Genomic DNA, 17183 nt, shown 5'->3' on the forward strand with positions numbered 1-17183 from the left:
GACATCAGAAAGAGTAAAGAGTAAAACTGTATATTTATAGTAGGTAATATGCTGTACTCGCAATTAACCTATGAGGTGATACACACCAAAAAACACAAAGTTGATTATTATAGCCAGGAGGACACCTGTACCAATGCTAAATACCAGTAGGTAGATACTTGGTTAATAAACAATTGATTTAATTTTAAATTTTCCTCTTACAATAAAGTTTATATGCATGAATGAAGTGGTTCCACTTCAAGTGACACATATACCCTAAATAACTTCAATTTTAGTACTTTGTTAGAGAAGTTGGAATCAAAACAGTGCTTAAAACCTGGAGAATGCTGCAAAACCTCTACTAAACTAACACTACACCATACTACAGGTACTGACTCCTACTAACTATTTACACTAACAAAGTCCCAGCCAGCAGCTGTGACGCAGGTAATAAACCATGAGGAGAGAACTACACAAGGAGCTCTGACTTAGGCTAGTGGCAGTAAGGAGGAACTAAGGAGAGTCGGGCAGTACTGCCCTTATATAAGGAGGGGCCTTAAGGAGGAGCAGGATGCATGTGCCACCTTGGTGGGAACTGCTGCAGGAAAAAAGTCTCTGGCTCATGGTGTGGAGCACACAACTGCAACAATTCAAAGAAGAACAATTCTTTTTACTTGGAGATGCAATGAAACCTCGAACAATAAATTGCCCCAAAAAGCTTGCGGGAGAGGGGCTTTCCCTTCTTCTCAGCAATGGCTTAACCACAGTGAGCTTTAGGGGCAGTTTTACAAAGGTATTTAGCCACCGTAAGACACTGATAGTCACATGAGTGAGATTTACAAAAGCACCTATGTGGGTGAAAATCAATGGAAATTAGGCGCCTGAATCACTAAGGCGCATCTATAAATCAGACTTAGTGCCTGTCTGTATCCACCAATGCCTAAACCTTTGTAAATCTAGCATGTAGTGCTGTCTCATAATACTCAGACTTACCTTTTATATAAATAATAAAATAAAATAATAATACCTAGTTCTTATACAGCAATTTTCATCCATAAATCTTAAAGTGCTTTGCAAAAGAGGTCAGTACCATTATCCTCATTTTAAGGATGGGGAAACTGATGCACAGAGAGGTAAAGTGACTTGCCCAAGGTCACCCAGCAGCCAGTGGCAGAGACAGAAAAAGAACAATAAGAGATGTTTTTTAAGTTTCCTTTAACTTATAGATACTGATCTATGAGTCACTGGTACAGAATCTCACAACATTTTGTTTCTTCCATTTGTTTTTAAATGAACTTAACATTTTACACAGCTTGACATTTACCCTTAAGCTTTGGAAAAAAATATTTAATTCATTCTCCATTCTATAATTGATTGAATTTAGCTTAAAAATGCTGGACATGCATCAAAGGATGTCTGCACTACAGTGTTCCATTTCTTTCCAATATTATAAGCCAACATAAGTATTCTGACTTGAATCATTTCATATTAAGTTATTTAAAGTAAACTGCTAGACAGACAAGAGTTTGAGATAGAAGTAAACTTTTTTCTTCACAGAACAAAAAATAAATAAATGAAATACAAGAATCCTATTTCTCTATCTGTCCATAGATCTTTACATGTAAAGGAATAGAACGATTTTTTTCAAATAGTCAAGTAAGTCCAATTTAAAAACTTTTCAGCCAAACAAATGCATCACTAATTACACACTCACCAATACATTTAATGCCATTTCCCATCCATCCCTCTCTGCAGCTGCATTTGAAGCTTCCTGGGACATTAACACATGAGGCATGCATGTCGCAGTTGTGGGCACCAATCTCACACTCGTCCACATCTAACAAGGCAAAACAAATTGATCAATAAAAGTTCAATTCCAAGGCTCCATAAATATTGGAAAGTTGACTTGTGATGTTTTTCCAACATACTGCATATGTCCGTTGCTTAGTTTCAAAATAAAAATACTTCATAATGATTTAATCAGGTTGTTTTATATTTATAGCTTGTGTTACTAGAAAGTATATAGTCTATTATATTTCCAGGTTTTTCTTTATCTGCAAATATATATTAAAACTGGGTTTGTTATTTCCTACAATATCAGGTTTTTATTTGATATTCATGTAAACTTACACAAATGTTATTTATTTGTATTTGTTTAAAAATGTGCCCATCAGCCCTCTGAGCACACATGCAAATCTTATTCATAAAAAGGACTTGACAATTACACAAAAAATCCCTAAAGGCTAAGTTATAGTAAAAAAAATCTTTAGTTACTGTAAGTGGGTGACAGCTGTGGAATATACAGAAAAATATTTATTACACTCCGCTAGAAAAAAAAGAGACAAAAATATGTAAAATGGTCCCTATTAATAGCACTTTTGAGGACCTAAGACCATATTTCCTCCTGTTAGACTCAAATAATTGATAAATAGGAGAAAAACAAAAATATTTAAAAACCGAAATCTTTCAAATATAGCAAATATGTACATTCAAGAAGATCTGTTTCTCAGTTTTATATATCCCATAATGTCTGTCTTGCATACTACAATAAAACCAAACATTGCAAAAAACAGTAAGTAAAAGAGCAAACTGAAATTTCTCTTTGATACAATAACTCAGGGAAACCCTCCTGTTTTGTGATCAGAACTTTGCTTCCATTTAATAACTGTTGCCAATTTTCCTAAGAAGTGCAGTTTTGGAAATATCCAGTTTCCTGCTATGCAGCTATGGACGGCCCCATTTACAATAGAAAGGATGATGTTTAGCTGCAGAAAAATGGAGGGTAAGATAGGTGGGTGTCATGGAAGCCTCCGGCATGGCAATGCATAGAGAATAGGATGAGAGTCATTTGGCTGAAGCAGCCTCCATCAAGCAGGCTAGCACAGTAGCTGGCTGTGTCCAGGGGAAGGATTTTCTTCCACTACTGGATTTGTAGAATATAAGCCCATATGACTTTAATACTGTACAGTTGCTAGGGTGGTTCATCAAAGGACTGCATGTGTTTCAGTTTCTGTTCTTTACCTTCTTTTCTTCCCTCTCCTCTCTTTCCTTTGATCTTATTCTTGCTATTTAGATTTACTTGATGTACATTTTTTTCTCAATTAATGTGAAATCCATCCAGGAGCTGCCCACTGTGACAAAGACTAAAACTTTAAAGATTAAATATAACAACTATAATGCATAATACAAATGCTGGAAATATTCTATACCTGTGCATCCAGTGGTTCCTTTCTTGACTGAATATCCTAGTTGACAGTGGCAAATGAAGGATCCCTTGGTGTTCTCACACTCTCCAAACATACAGATGTTGGAATTCAAGTCACATTCATTCACATCTGCAGGTGCATATAGTTTAATTATTACTTGAATATTACAGCCAATTAATAGCATAATCTATTTTGGGGAAATATTTTCACCCTTCAGGTGAATTTAATGAAAGACAGAAGTAATCAATAATTCTATTAGTAAGATATTCAAGGTTTACTTGAGACTTGATAGGTAATATTAGTCTTCAACATACTACATTTCAACCATTCCTCACTTCATTTCTGCAATTCTCTAAAGAGGTAGGGATGATACTCTTGCACAATTACACTAGCATTTTCAAATGGATAAAAGAGTTGAATGTTTAACTATGAAGTTGATTATTTGTTAAAAGAATAATGTAATGTCAATTTAAAAACACTCAGACATGAACATCATATTATAGCAACGCTATTAAAACTTTCTTCCAAAGAACAATTTATTTAACAAATGTAACCCTATTTCTAGTCTTGTATTATCTGCAAACTGACTTCAATTTTCACAGGTTTGTTCATCGTTTAAAATTTGATGAATGACATATGAGAGAATGTATTTTAGGCCTCAGAGTGTCACTAGTAAAAAAATAAAACTAAAATAATAATTGAAACATAAGTAAAATCTAAACGAAAGCACTTACCCCTGATTAAAATGTGGTTTATAATTACGTGGTACAGCAAATCCTCTATATTAGGACAAGCATTAAAATCAGGTAAATGGCAAACAGCCAAATGAGGAAATTCATAAAGATGCAGTGATTCATATTACTAAACAATACAGTGATGCTAGGGGAGATGGAACTTTCCAAATATATTGCCCGATATTTTTATACCTCCTTTTAAATGAAATGGTAACACCAGGGTATGCCAATGAAGGGAATTACTATGGTAAGAATAAAAAGGCATTGCTGATGTTTTCTCTGTTTTGGTTTTGAAAGAAATAAAATACTGGTAAGTATAAATTCCAATAGGCACAATTTTAAATAGGGGTGGCAGGAGTGGAGTTGGAAGTGAACTGGCCCGTATGATTTCCAGGGATTTTCAGACGTATCCCTGTAGTTCTGATCTGTTGGGACTTCAATGCAGGTAAGGACTCTTCTGCATTTTCCAGGGTCTCAGTGGAGGAGTCCCAATCAGAGAGGATTGAAGAGGGGGCCCTAACATGTCTAGGGAACTCCCATGGGTTGAGAGCAGTTGTGGCAAAGGTTTCCTATTTGGTCTTCAGAAAGGGTTTCCACACAGATTTAATACCTGGTTAGGTTTCTGTCCCTTTCTTCAGGAATCTGTTTATTGTTTTGCCAAGCAAAGGGAGACAAGTATACAAAAAGCAGCACTAGCAACCATCTGGTTAGGCGTTCAGACTGGGGGGTCCTCTGGCAGTTGCTGGGAGGGCCCTTTCCAAGCCAGAGGGGCTCCATGGGGCCTGCCTGCAGTCTCCAGCACTGTTTGCCAGAGATTATCTTCTCTCCTGACTCTCCCCACGCCCCCTTCATGGCTGAGTTCTCCTTTATATTTCAGATGAGAGTGTGGGACAATCCTGAGGTGTGGATCAGCTACATCATCTGATTCCTAGCACCTGTCTGTGTGTGGCTTTCTGGGGTAGGGTCAGCTGCTTCCTGTCTCCGTTCTGGGCTATTAAAGGATCAGATCGCCCTCTTATAGCGCTATTGTCACAGATCCCTTTTGCAGACACCTCAATATCATGTCTCTTCATCACCAGCTTGTGTGGTACAGCCTGAAGTTCCAAGAGAGAAATAAGTTTGCTTTTGAGGGTCACCCACTCCTCCCAGTTAGAATGAGAGTGTTGTATATATGATAAAATTTTCCATTAAGAATACCCACTAGACTACAGGAATAAATTTAGTGTACACCTAGGCTTTGTGTTTAGGGCTCTCTACTACATTGTGAATAATAACTAGGTTCTCAATTACATTACAAGACTGTAGCTTGAGCCCAAAGTTTAGCTAACTTTGAAACCTATTACATCCTCCAAATTGCAGATCTAGTTGCAACCTCGTAGATTTGTGCACTCGTGGCACGACTCTGCTCTGACACCCATTTTACATCAATGTTCTAACTTCACTGGAGTAACCCCAGATTTACACTGGTATAAGATCAGAATCACAACTAATTACCTCAGTCACTCCACATGCTATTAAGTAAATAGAAAATGTTACAAATATTTCTACAGATCAAACTACTAGTACTTTGTTGCAGACAGAAACAGGCTACAATAAGAAACAGGAACAGCTTAACAAGCTTCTTAAAGTGAGTGATGCTGTTAACAAAGTATGAAACCCAGACTCATAGTGCACTGCTATACAACATTCTAACCTGAGGTTTTCTGTTCCAAGAGGAGAACAGTGGAGGGAAAAGTTGTACCTTTAAATCTTCACAGGTTTTCTGTATGTAATTTATGAACGTGTGTATTCCCCTCTCCCCACCCACCCAGATAAAAAAAACTGGAAAGAACTGTTAAAACAGAGTTAAATTTGAGAGTATATTTCAGTAACTTAAGGGTAAAAAAAATTACAGGGGTGACGTAATTATCCCAAACCAAGCCTTACAAACCCAGGAAGTTCAGAGTTAAGGTTACACTTTCAGGAAATTCAAATCTGTTACATTATGGAAATAAAGAGTGAAGGCACCCAAACAGCCTTACCTCTGCCCCGTAGTGATATCATGCAGTAATACTTAGATTATGAGTAAGGCATTTTAGTGTTAATGGACCCAAATTAGATTAGACTTTTAAAAATATTTTCTCTTCAGGGGAAAGCAGTTAAGGTTTTTTCTTAAGAAAAACTATACATTTTTGTTTTCAGCAATTTTTTCTTACACAATTTGATTCTGCTTGTAGTGATTCATCAGGAAATACACACAATAACATAACTGCTAAAATATAACTTGTAGGTACTTACCAATACAGGTTTTCATGTCCATAGAAGCCATGAAGCCATCATAACAAAGACAGCGATATTCTCCTGGAATATTAGTACACTGCCCACCATCGCAGATATCTGGGTTGTTTTCACATTCATCAATATCTGGAATGAAAGCAGATCACATTACAGCACATACAGATAAGGATCTGCTAAAATAATATGTTTTGTTTTGCTACAGGATACGATGTAAGAATTTCTTTTAATGAAGTCTCATGAAGATACTACAATGTTGTTTTATCCCCTCTCTTACCTGCACATGTTCTCACATCTGGCATGAGAGCATAGCCATCACTGCAACTACATTCATAGCTGCCCTCCGAGTTGGTGCAGTGTGTGTCACAGCCTCCATTCATGATCATACATTCATCAATATCTGGGAAAATAACATTTGGACTACATTATTTGACACTTCTGTTTTCATAAGGAGAAGTCATCTTTGCTTGCCATTTTATTTAGCAAGGGAATTATTTTCAACAATGAGCTCATACTGAATTTCTATTCTCACTTTATATCATTGATTTACACTTTGTTTAGCTCTCCCTCCTTCATTACTCATTTTTATCTATGGAAGCAAGTGACTGTTTTTAGGCATTGTTTTTGTTGATATTTGTTGATTTTCTTGCTCTAAGATCCACAGAAAGTAAAGATGAGAACTTGAAAGGAAATGAAATAGAAGAAAGAAAATTCCAGAGACTCTAAGACATCCAGGTAAAAGCACTGAACCATAGCAAAACTTTGTATCAAAACCCTTCAGTTAGGTAACCTAACAGTATGTGCATACTACCAATTATTATAACTCAGTAGTGCTATAAACAAACGTTAAACTACAGAATCACAGTTATAAAACACAGGAAGAATCCCCCAAAGTATTTACAGAGATAGTGTTGCATTTAAAAAAAACTATATGTACCACATGTGATGGGGGAGGGGATAAAGGGGCAAATCAGTAACAAAAGCAGTAACATGGGACCCCTTGCTGTTTTTGATCAGGGAATAAAATTGAACACCACCATCTGGACTTTAGCTAAATCTCTTAAGATTTGACTGGATTAGTATAATGAGAATGATTTTTCCTCAAACTGTTTCACAGAAGTTTTGCAGCATGGCAACACACCCTTCTTTCCTCTATATTTAAATTGAAACAATCTGCTCTTTTCATAACTCTTGGGGTAGAGAGGGTCCCAACAGTTGCTGCTTTGGATAGTGACAAAAGCTGGCTCTGACTGGTTTTAACAGGAAATTAAACGTAAAGAGAGATGACATAAAAGTATGATGGTGGAAGCATTCAATACTTGCCAGTGCAGCCTTGTCTGTCTGGAGTGGCCTGGTATCCGGGGTTACAGGAACATTGATATGTTCCAATCATGTTCACACACTTGCCATTTCTGCAGAGATTATCACTCAATGAGCATTCATTTATATCTGAAAAAGAAGAATTGCTCACATCAATTACTTGCCATTCAAAAGGCCAGTTCCGCAATGGCTGCTGGAACGCCAGAGCCACGAAGGAAACATGGACAGAGACTATACTTTAAATTATCCCTGGAAGTGACTATGTAACAAAACAACACTGCAACTGAACAAGTGATATTTCATAGAAGACGTGAAACAAAGCAAAAATGTACTCCAAATACATGGAGAGAGGAGAGCTGCATTTCATAAAGGAACCAATTTTTATCTTTTATGTATTTTAATTGAAAGTTGACAAGATTCTTTTATAATTTCTGAGAGTCCACTCCTGTGAAGTGCTGAACATTTCCTGCAAGGTACTCTAAGCCCTCAATTCCCATTGAAGTCAATAGATGCTGAGTGTACTGAGGACTTTTCAGTATCAGGCTTCAATTTGAAGCAATCCAGAAACAAGGAAGAACAGGAATGTGTAGATATTCCTGGCGCCACATCCTTGTCAGTCCCAAGGAGCTTTTATACCACAGATACATGCCATCCTCAGGTAACAAACTCACCCACACAATCCTCACGTGATGGTGATAGCTCATGTCCCAAAGGACAGTCACATTGAAAGCTGCCTTCTGTGTTCACACAAGTGCCACCTCTGCAAAGGAGAGGGTTACGTTCACATTCATCTATGTCTGAAAGGAAACAGGACAGGCATTTTAGGAACCATTAGTGAGGGGAAAAAGAAGGGAAAAGCAATTGTCAGCATCAGGGGGTAATTCAGAATCTGAGACTCACAAAGAGATTAAAATGAAGTAATGACTGCTCTTCTCCACCTCCTGTAATATGGTAAGCAATTGTACAGTAATGGCTCTCGAATGAGTTCTACTCTCCTGTTTTGTAAGAAATAACTATGAAGTTTAATCGTTAAGAAGGAGATATTCAGAATATTTAGGTAAGCTAGATGGATTCAAATTGGCGGAAGCTGGTGAAATTCATCCTGTGGTGCTTAAGAAATTTCAGAACGATTACCAATTATCTTTGAGAACTCCCAGAGGACAGATGTCGGCTAACATAATATCTTTCTTGGGCCGGTGGGGCGGGGATGCAGAGGAAGAGGGACAGGGTAATTATAAGCCAGTCAGCCTAATTTGGATACCTATAACAATACTGGAACAAATTATCAAACAATCAATTTGTAAGCATCTAGAGAATAATAATGTAATAAGTAGTAGCCAGCATGGTTTTATCACAAACAAATCATGCCAAACCAACCTAATTTTCTTCTTTGACAGAGTTACTGGCCTAGTGGATGAGGGGACGGGGGGAATAGTAGATGTGTATCTTGATTTTAGTAAGACTTTTGACACAATCCTCCATGACATTCTCATAAGCAAACTACAGAAATGTGGTCTAGAAGAAATTACCGTAAGGTGGGTGCATAGCTGAATGAAAGACTGTACTCAAAGTGTAGTTATCAATGGTTTGCTCTCAAACAGGGAGGATGTATCTAGTGAGGTATCACAGGAGACAATTCTGAGCCTGCTAGTATTCAATATTTTCATTAATGACTTGGATAATGGAGGGAAGAATGTGCTTATAAGTCTGCAGATGACACCAAGCTGACAAATTAGAGAATTGGTCTGAAATCAACAAGATGAAATTCAATAAAGATAAGGGCAAAGTACTTCACTTAGGAAATAAAAATCAAATGCACAATTACAAAATGGGCAATAACTGGCTAGGTAATTGTACTGCTGAAAAGAATCTAGAGATTATAGTGGATCACAAATTGAATAAGAGTAGGCAATGTGAGGCAGTTGCGAAAAAGGCTAATATAATTCTCGGGAAAATTAAAAGCAGTGTTGTACGTAAGACATGGGAGGTAATTGTTCCTCTCTAGTAGGCACTGGTGAGGCCTCAGCTCGAATAGTGTGTCCAGTTGTAGGCTCCGCACTTTAGGAAAGATACAGAGAATTGGACAGAGTCAAGAGAAGAGCAATAAAACTAATAACATGTTTAGAAAACGTGACCTGAGAAAAATGTTAAAAAAACTGGGCATGTTTAGTCTTGAGAAAAGAAGACTGAGGAGGACCTGATAGCAGTCTTCAAATATGTTAAAGGCTGTTATAAAGAGGATGGTGATCAATTGCTCCCTTTGTCCACTGAAGGTAGGACAAGAAATAACGGGCTTAATCTGTTCTAAGGGAGATTTAGGTTAGATATTAGGAAAAGTTTTCTAACTATATGGATAGTTAAGCACTGAAATAGAATTTTAAGGGAGATTGTGGAACCCCATCATTGGAGGTTTTTAAGAACAGTTTAAACAAACACCTGCCAGTAATGGTCTAGTTATACTTGGTCCTCCCCTCAGTGTGGGGTACTGGCTAGATGACCTCATGAAGGCACTTCCAGACTTATATTTCTATGATTCCCTAATATGTGCAGGGAATTGTAAACCTAATTATGTAGACAATTACCATAACTGCATGCACAATACAGGTATTTGTACCATTAACTGCACATCTGTGTACAGTCAAACCTGATTTATACATACAGTAACCATGGATGCTAATTAGGTGTGCATTAATGCACACAGTTTAAAATATCAGGATCCAAACAGTAAATGGAAGGACTGCAATACATTCTGACAACACTTACCCATGCAATTCTTCATCATCATAAATCCACTTTCATAGCCCTCAAAGCATTCACATTCAAAGCTGCCTGGAGTGTTGACACAGGTACCACTTCCACAGAGGTCCGGGGAGATACGACACTCATCAATGTCTATTTTACATTAATGAAGAGGGAAAAAAATCAAACATAGTTTAAAGTTTATCCTTCTTTACATGCAAATAGAGAAGTGACTCATTCCAGTGAAATCTGAAGTGTATACATGGGCATTCAAATATTTCATTTAATATTTTAAAAGAATGAGTCAGTAATCAATTGAGTCATAAAAGATTTGGAACAAGGTGACTTCAGAAATCTAAGTTATATCTGAAACCTTGTGACAAGTGTGTTTCCATCCGGTATCATTTTAGGATCATATTTTTGATGGGATGATATTTATACACTAGGCACCATACCAAGAATTCCAAAGTTATAGAAAAGCTCTGATTATCTTCACCCCTCTTGGAATTGTCATTATTATGGAGATGTTAGTTGACTCCATAGCTAAAGAGGCATTGAGATTTACAGTAATATGGGGATTACTTTAATATATTATGTAAGCAAAAATCAAGAGTATCTAAACTCACAACACTTACTCCTAAATAGAAAGTTAATTTTCTGGAAAGTTAGAAGTATATTGCTTCACTTCTTTAGAAGTTAGGAAGTTAAAATGACTCCTTTCACATTTAGATTTGCAGTTTAATTTCTCTTTTGGATCGATGTACTTTATTAGTTATGTCTAAATATGCAACTTGGCGAACCACAGCACATTTGTCGAAAACCAAAGTGGAAGGGATAATGTATTGGAAGGGCTCCATGTAAGGAGCCAGGGAAGCAAGGTGGGCAGCTGAGGAGTTGGTTTGAAGAGGGTGTGCAACAGGGTGATGGATGCAGGGTATCAGGATTTGCAGGACTAGGGAGCATGGCTGAGCAACGTGCTCCTCACTGACTCCTCAGCCCACTGGCCATACTGCTTGCCTTTCTCGTTGGCCTACTGCCTCACCCAATTGTCCACTCTTTCTACCCAAACTGGCTTGCACAGAGGGGAGCGAGTTTGCACTTTCCACTATATTCTCAGTCCTTGGTCCCATTAATTATTTTTATATATAGAAGTCTCTTTTTAAAATTATTTTTAAAAACAGTAAAAATGTGTAAAACAATGCAAAATTATAAAAAGTGTACAAGTGGAACAGAAATCAGAAGATGGGGTTATAGATATCTGAGAACACTGAATTGATTAATAGAGGAGCCCCAGAGAAGTGCAGAGCATTGGGGAGCAGAGAACTGGTGTAGTTCTCCCTGAGGTCCAAGAAAGACAGCGTGAGGAAGACAGGAATAGAGGAGCACATGGGGCAAAAGGGGGGTTGTGGGTGTCAGGCATGAAAGTGGTCAGGAGACTGTAGAGAGGAGGTATCTGGATAGGTGGTTGAGAGACGTAGGAATGCACAAATTCAAGTGTTTATAGAGGAGCTGCAGGAGGCAGACACACACGTGGAGGTGGGGAGGCAGGGATGAGGAGGGACATGGGGAGACAGAGAGAAGAGGGAATCATTGAACATTTCACACATTGTTTACACTTCCATTAAAATCCTCTCCCTTTTTCCTCCATTTCATTCCCTCTCACTCCCCTCTGTGCAACCCAACAGTAATTCATATACCACATACAGATGTGCAGAGATGTGCTGGACAGCAATACACTGCGGTGGGCCTCATGTCACAGCACGGTTGGCCTACTACAAATTTTACCCACTAATCCCATTTTATTAGTAATTTAAAACACAAAAACACATTAAAAGATCATTAAGTCTAGAGCTGGTCAGCAGAAAATTTTCATCTGAACAAAATTTCAATGAAAAAGTGGGAAAAAAAACTTTTGTGAAAAAATGTTCTCTGACCTCTCATTAACTTAAAAATAAGGTTGCTTAAGTGCATTTTCCACCAATACAATCACTAGAAAACCACAGAAAACACCAGGTAAGGGAACATTAACATCCAGACCAACCTCAGATGCCTTATCACACACACATCAAACAACCCAAACACACACAGAGAGATTCCTGAGCTCCAGAATAAAACCACTTTCATTTCCAACATGCAATCACTCACAATGCACACATCCAGTTCCTCAATCACATAAGCTTACTAGCTTAACTCTGACCTCAGATTTTTTTTAAGTACCAATAACACATATTGCATGTCTGTCAGTATTATGCCTGATATCACATGTGAGCATGATTGTAAGGAACTGGATATAAGCATTTTGCGCTGCATTTTGCAAATGAAAGTGAGTTTGTGGTGGAAGTAAGGAGTCTCCGAGTCCACCTGGTATTACGATGCCTAGGCAGTAAGGGATGTTAATGTTGCCTTAACTGGCAATTTTCTTGAATTTTAGTGATTTCATTTCTAGGAGTTTGACTGAAGCAACTTTAACAGTAATTTAACAAAAGTTTTGGTGTATGAGAATACATTAGAAGACACAATTATTAGAGAATCCTTCATTGAAAGAGAAGCTCAAGAGCTTCACACTAACAGCCAAATTTTGCATTTCTTACTGGGGAAAACTCCCAAGAACTGCAAGGTCTGGATAGTGAGTTTTTAGATCGCCATCCTGAGCAAAATGGGTGCAGCTTCCTTTGAACACTAGGGAAAATGTAAGACTTACCTGTACAGTTTCTTTCCTCCATATCTAAAGCAAACCCGCTGTTACATCTACACTTGAAACTTCCAATTGTGTTCCTGCATTTGCCATTCATGCACATACCAGGGAACACTTTACATTCATTAATATCTATGAAGAAAAAAATAAAACAGAACATTTAAATGATTAACGAGGAAACTGTGTCGAGAGTAGTAATTTCCCATTCCTGAGCACCATTTTGGTATCTGAACAAACTGCGGTATTCTGATTTACCCTGCAAAATAGATCTGGCAGTGTATAAGACATTGTTGCTTTATTCCTGCTGCTGAAAGTCATTCTTTTCTAGAAACTGAACTTCAGCTACCACTGTGAGGTTGTGAATTCAAAACAAAGCAGGAAAGAGAATGAGGAAACCCTGTGGAATAAATTGTGCCTACAAGACACAGCCTGAGAAAGAGGCAGTGAGGAGACATGCCAGCCCAGGTATAACTTGGTGAGAGAGTTTGTTGCTCCCTGAAACTCTTTCTGAGATTCCCAGAGCACATGGGGACTTTTCAGCAGCTTTGCAGACTAGTGCAGTGGAGTGGAAGGGGTATAGTCCCACACTTTCACTCCTCTTTGGGGCAAAACAGTCCCTTGCAATGTATGGAGAGAGCAGTCCCCACATATTCCATAATACGGGGACTGCAATTGTAATAGTCCTTGCAAAGGGCTTATAAAAGGACCTCTTTGTACACACAAGAGTCACTCAGGCCCTAAACACTATCTGATGAGCACTATACATTACTTCTAGGTACCATTCTACTGGATGAATGCCCTTAACTGAGAAGCATCCATTTTATGGAACAAAATTGTAGCCTGGAGACAGCAGTATGTGCAGAAGAAAGTGCTACTGCGAGTACAAGAGAAAACAATAGGCAGAGAAAAGCAGAGCTAAATCCTGGACAAAATACTAGTCCTTAATCCTTGTTCAGGCTGACTTCCACTGAATTTAATAGGAGTTTTACTTGAGTAAGGACAGTAACAATTAAATATCAGAACTGATGAATGGTTATGCATAATGAAAAACATGTTAAAGTTCCTCCAAACACTATGATGTTTTTCAAGACAAAAGCTTTGCAGTATACGTGCTTGTTTAAAAATATTTCAGAATAATCTCACCTTGTATAAAAATGAAATGAGGACAAAAAAGGTGAGAATATACTTACTACTTTAAGTCTTCAATTTTCTGTGGCAGGGAGAAACTGTTGTTTCTGTCCTCTTCTACCTCTCACCTCCATCCCCCCTAGCCCAACTTCTGGTTACGCATATACCTTCCAAGAATGTAACAATCCACAGTTCTCCTTCCACAACCCAGGCCTCACTCAGGCATCAATAAATATCTCACCTCCAGCCCCTCAGTCAGTTTCCAATCCCTCTCAGTCTGAGAAGGAAGCAAGAGCCACTTAGGCAGCATGCAGAGGGGAAGGACAGTGGCCTTCTCCTTCCTTTCTCTTTCACTGCTGCTACTGTCTTCACTATCTTCTCTAACCAGAATATTCAGCTTCAGTATCATCTTAGCCATTTTTTTCCTTCTCATGTAAAATGGATGCTGTTGCTAAATCCAGCAGGTTTTTCCTCTACGTTATCAGCTCCAAAACATATCCATCCCTCTCCACTCACATGCTCAAGAACCATGACTACATCCGAATCTCTTGCCTTGACTACCATAAACTTCTCCTCTCTGGCTTCCCAGATTCATCTTACCCCTACTCCAGTATGTCCAAATTGCTGCCACAAAACACATTCCACACATGGAGGAGAAGGAGATGACTATTTCTTAACTAATATTTGTTATGTTTGAATTTTAATGCTATATAATTGATAACATCCCTAATCATATAAACCCTGGTGTTTTCCCTTTAATGATTGAAAGTTACAAATAACACCCACTTTCAGCTCCAGTAAGCTATGTGCAGCAAAGTATGGATTTTACCTTTATAAAATGGCCTGCCAGTTAGAACATCTCCCCTGTTGGAAAAACCAGGTCCCCTAGGGCACAAGGCCTCGTATTCTTTGGTGCCAGGCTTAGGACATTCCTCACAGTCTGAGCCCCAAGCAGCACCAACAGCACAGCAGCAGGCATCCATACGAAACTTGCCAGGTACAGACTGAATGCACTCATCTTCATCCCACTTCAGGTAACATTGCTCCATGCGGATATCTGCACATTTTATACAACAAAGGCAATTATACCATGTTACAGAGTAACTGCTTGCTAAATTTAATGACTTTTTAATAAACAGTTATTTTTTAATTATGCATGCGTGATGTTCAGCCTTTATACCTCTAGGGAGCGAGAGTACAAGATCAGATTTGTACTTGAGACACCAACATGTATGTTTGATATTCCATCATATGAACTACACAGATGCATAAATACCATTGCTGCTGATGTTATATTATTGATGGATTTCTAGATGTGTATTGTTTCACACTGAGTAAAAGTATCTCCAGAAAGAGAGGTACAGATCACAAAGTTTCAATGCAAATGTTATGACCTTTGCATTATTACACCATCAAGATATAGTGTTGTCATGACACGAATGTGCTCCCTTGATTGTCTGTGTGTATTTGGTAGGAAGCAGAAATATATTTATTCACTGTTCAAAGATACTCTAATTTATAAATATTGTATGGCATATATAGTAAAAATCAGCTATTCTTTAAAATCTGTGATATTGGATTAATAACATGAAGAATTCAGAAGATTTTAGATACAGGTTTAAGCAAAATTTTGTTCCAGTTCTGCTGGTTTTTGTTGGCCTTGTGTTAATAGCTCAAAGTAGTAACAAAAAAACCCTCCAAAACAAAACCCTAGAATACTTTAATGGAAGTTCATTTACAGTCAGATTTAGGGACAAATTTTCTAATGTGTATAGAAATGGGTGGGTCTACCAAAAAGGTACATACACTAATTGGACCTACAAAATCCACATTTGCATACTGTACTATCTAAAGAAGTATTACATCTCTTATTTACATATGTAGTTGTGTGTGTGTGTGTATGTGTGTGTGCGCATTCATATTTTAAGGCTCAAAGGGCATGTGTACATTTTTCCAAGCTTACCTGTATCACCCATTAAAAATAAGCTGCAGTGTTCTACACACCAAACATGACAAAAATCTCCCAGTAGAGCATGTCAGAATATCTCACTGTTTTCACAAATCTCTTACGCATTTTTCATCATGCCAAGAAATAACACTTTTTTTTTTAAGAAAGTTGTTTAATTTAAAGGATTAAATCAATATAAAAATTCATTTTATAGCTAAGCCCCTAAATGCTAATTTCTAGCATGGAGGGGAATTTTTAAGTTCAAGTCATGAATACCTGACAAATAGTGTTCATAATAGAAATGCTGACAACATGCTACTGTAAGCCTCTATGATACTGTTCAGAAGTTTACTGAAAGATTTGTCATCAACAAGACATCCACATATATGTACTGATTCCAAGCATATTGGAAATACCCATTTCCTATGTATCTGGCTAGCTGTATAAGCCCAAAGGGCATGGCAGGAGGCTTATCAAATCTCTGCATTGAGTTATAGAAGTTTCAAGAAAATACATAACAGCATATCCCAAAGTTTGTCCCTAATCTACATCTTTATTTATTTTTTTCCAACAGAGCAAAGAAGGTCTGGTTGACTCTTCTGAGCTCATAATACTCCATTTAATTTTATTGATTTCCCTTTCCAGTTCTGATTCCTCCCAGATTTACTTTTCTAAACATACAGATTGAAACCTGATGGACAAATCTGTGACAATGCTCTGTTAGCATTCCAGAACTCTGCCAGTACCAGTGTATGATTTAGCAGCTGTAGAATAGTGTAAGTACTAAGGGCCTGCTCCTATGCCCATTCAGGTCAAAAGAACTTTAGTCACTGACTTCTGTTAATGGAAAGATTCTCATTTACATCAATGGAAATTAGATTAGACCTTAAGAAACAGAGTATTCTACAGAAAAGGGGGACAGTTACAGTGTGCAAGGAAAAACATGAAGACAAATGCATTGCGTAAGTAACACAACTCAGACTATGATACAAAGAGCATTGTTGATATGGAGAGAAAACCAATCTACAGCCCCAAAACAAAATATGTTGTATTAATTTGTCATATGACAGACTAGACCAGGAATTAGGTTTTAATAAGCATTGTCTGGGTTTTTTAATGCTCAACAGGGAAAATAAAGGACTGATGAGGAAAGATGGAAG

The 17183-nt window shown here is 37.7% G+C and overlaps 1 protein-coding gene across 1 annotated transcript in view; it reads right to left on the bottom strand.

Annotated features, from left to right (window-relative positions):
• The window catches only part of FBN2 (fibrillin 2), a 254198-nt gene that overhangs the window by 93142 nt on the left and 143873 nt on the right, over positions 1-17183 (bottom strand). The window contains exons 24-32 of the mRNA XM_034773456.1: positions 14905-15132; positions 12954-13079; positions 10277-10405; positions 8185-8310; positions 7517-7642; positions 6471-6593; positions 6197-6322; positions 3189-3314; positions 1694-1816 (exon numbers count right to left, since the gene is read on the bottom strand). Of these exons, the coding sequence (XP_034629347.1) occupies positions 1694-1816; positions 3189-3314; positions 6197-6322; positions 6471-6593; positions 7517-7642; positions 8185-8310; positions 10277-10405; positions 12954-13079; positions 14905-15132 (1233 nt within the window). The remainder of the gene's footprint in view (positions 1-1693; positions 1817-3188; positions 3315-6196; positions 6323-6470; positions 6594-7516; positions 7643-8184; positions 8311-10276; positions 10406-12953; positions 13080-14904; positions 15133-17183) is intronic.

The sequence above is a fragment of the Trachemys scripta genome, chromosome 6 (assembly GCF_013100865.1).
Source record: "Trachemys scripta elegans isolate TJP31775 chromosome 6, CAS_Tse_1.0, whole genome shotgun sequence".
Lineage (NCBI taxonomy): Eukaryota > Metazoa > Chordata > Testudines > Emydidae > Trachemys > Trachemys scripta.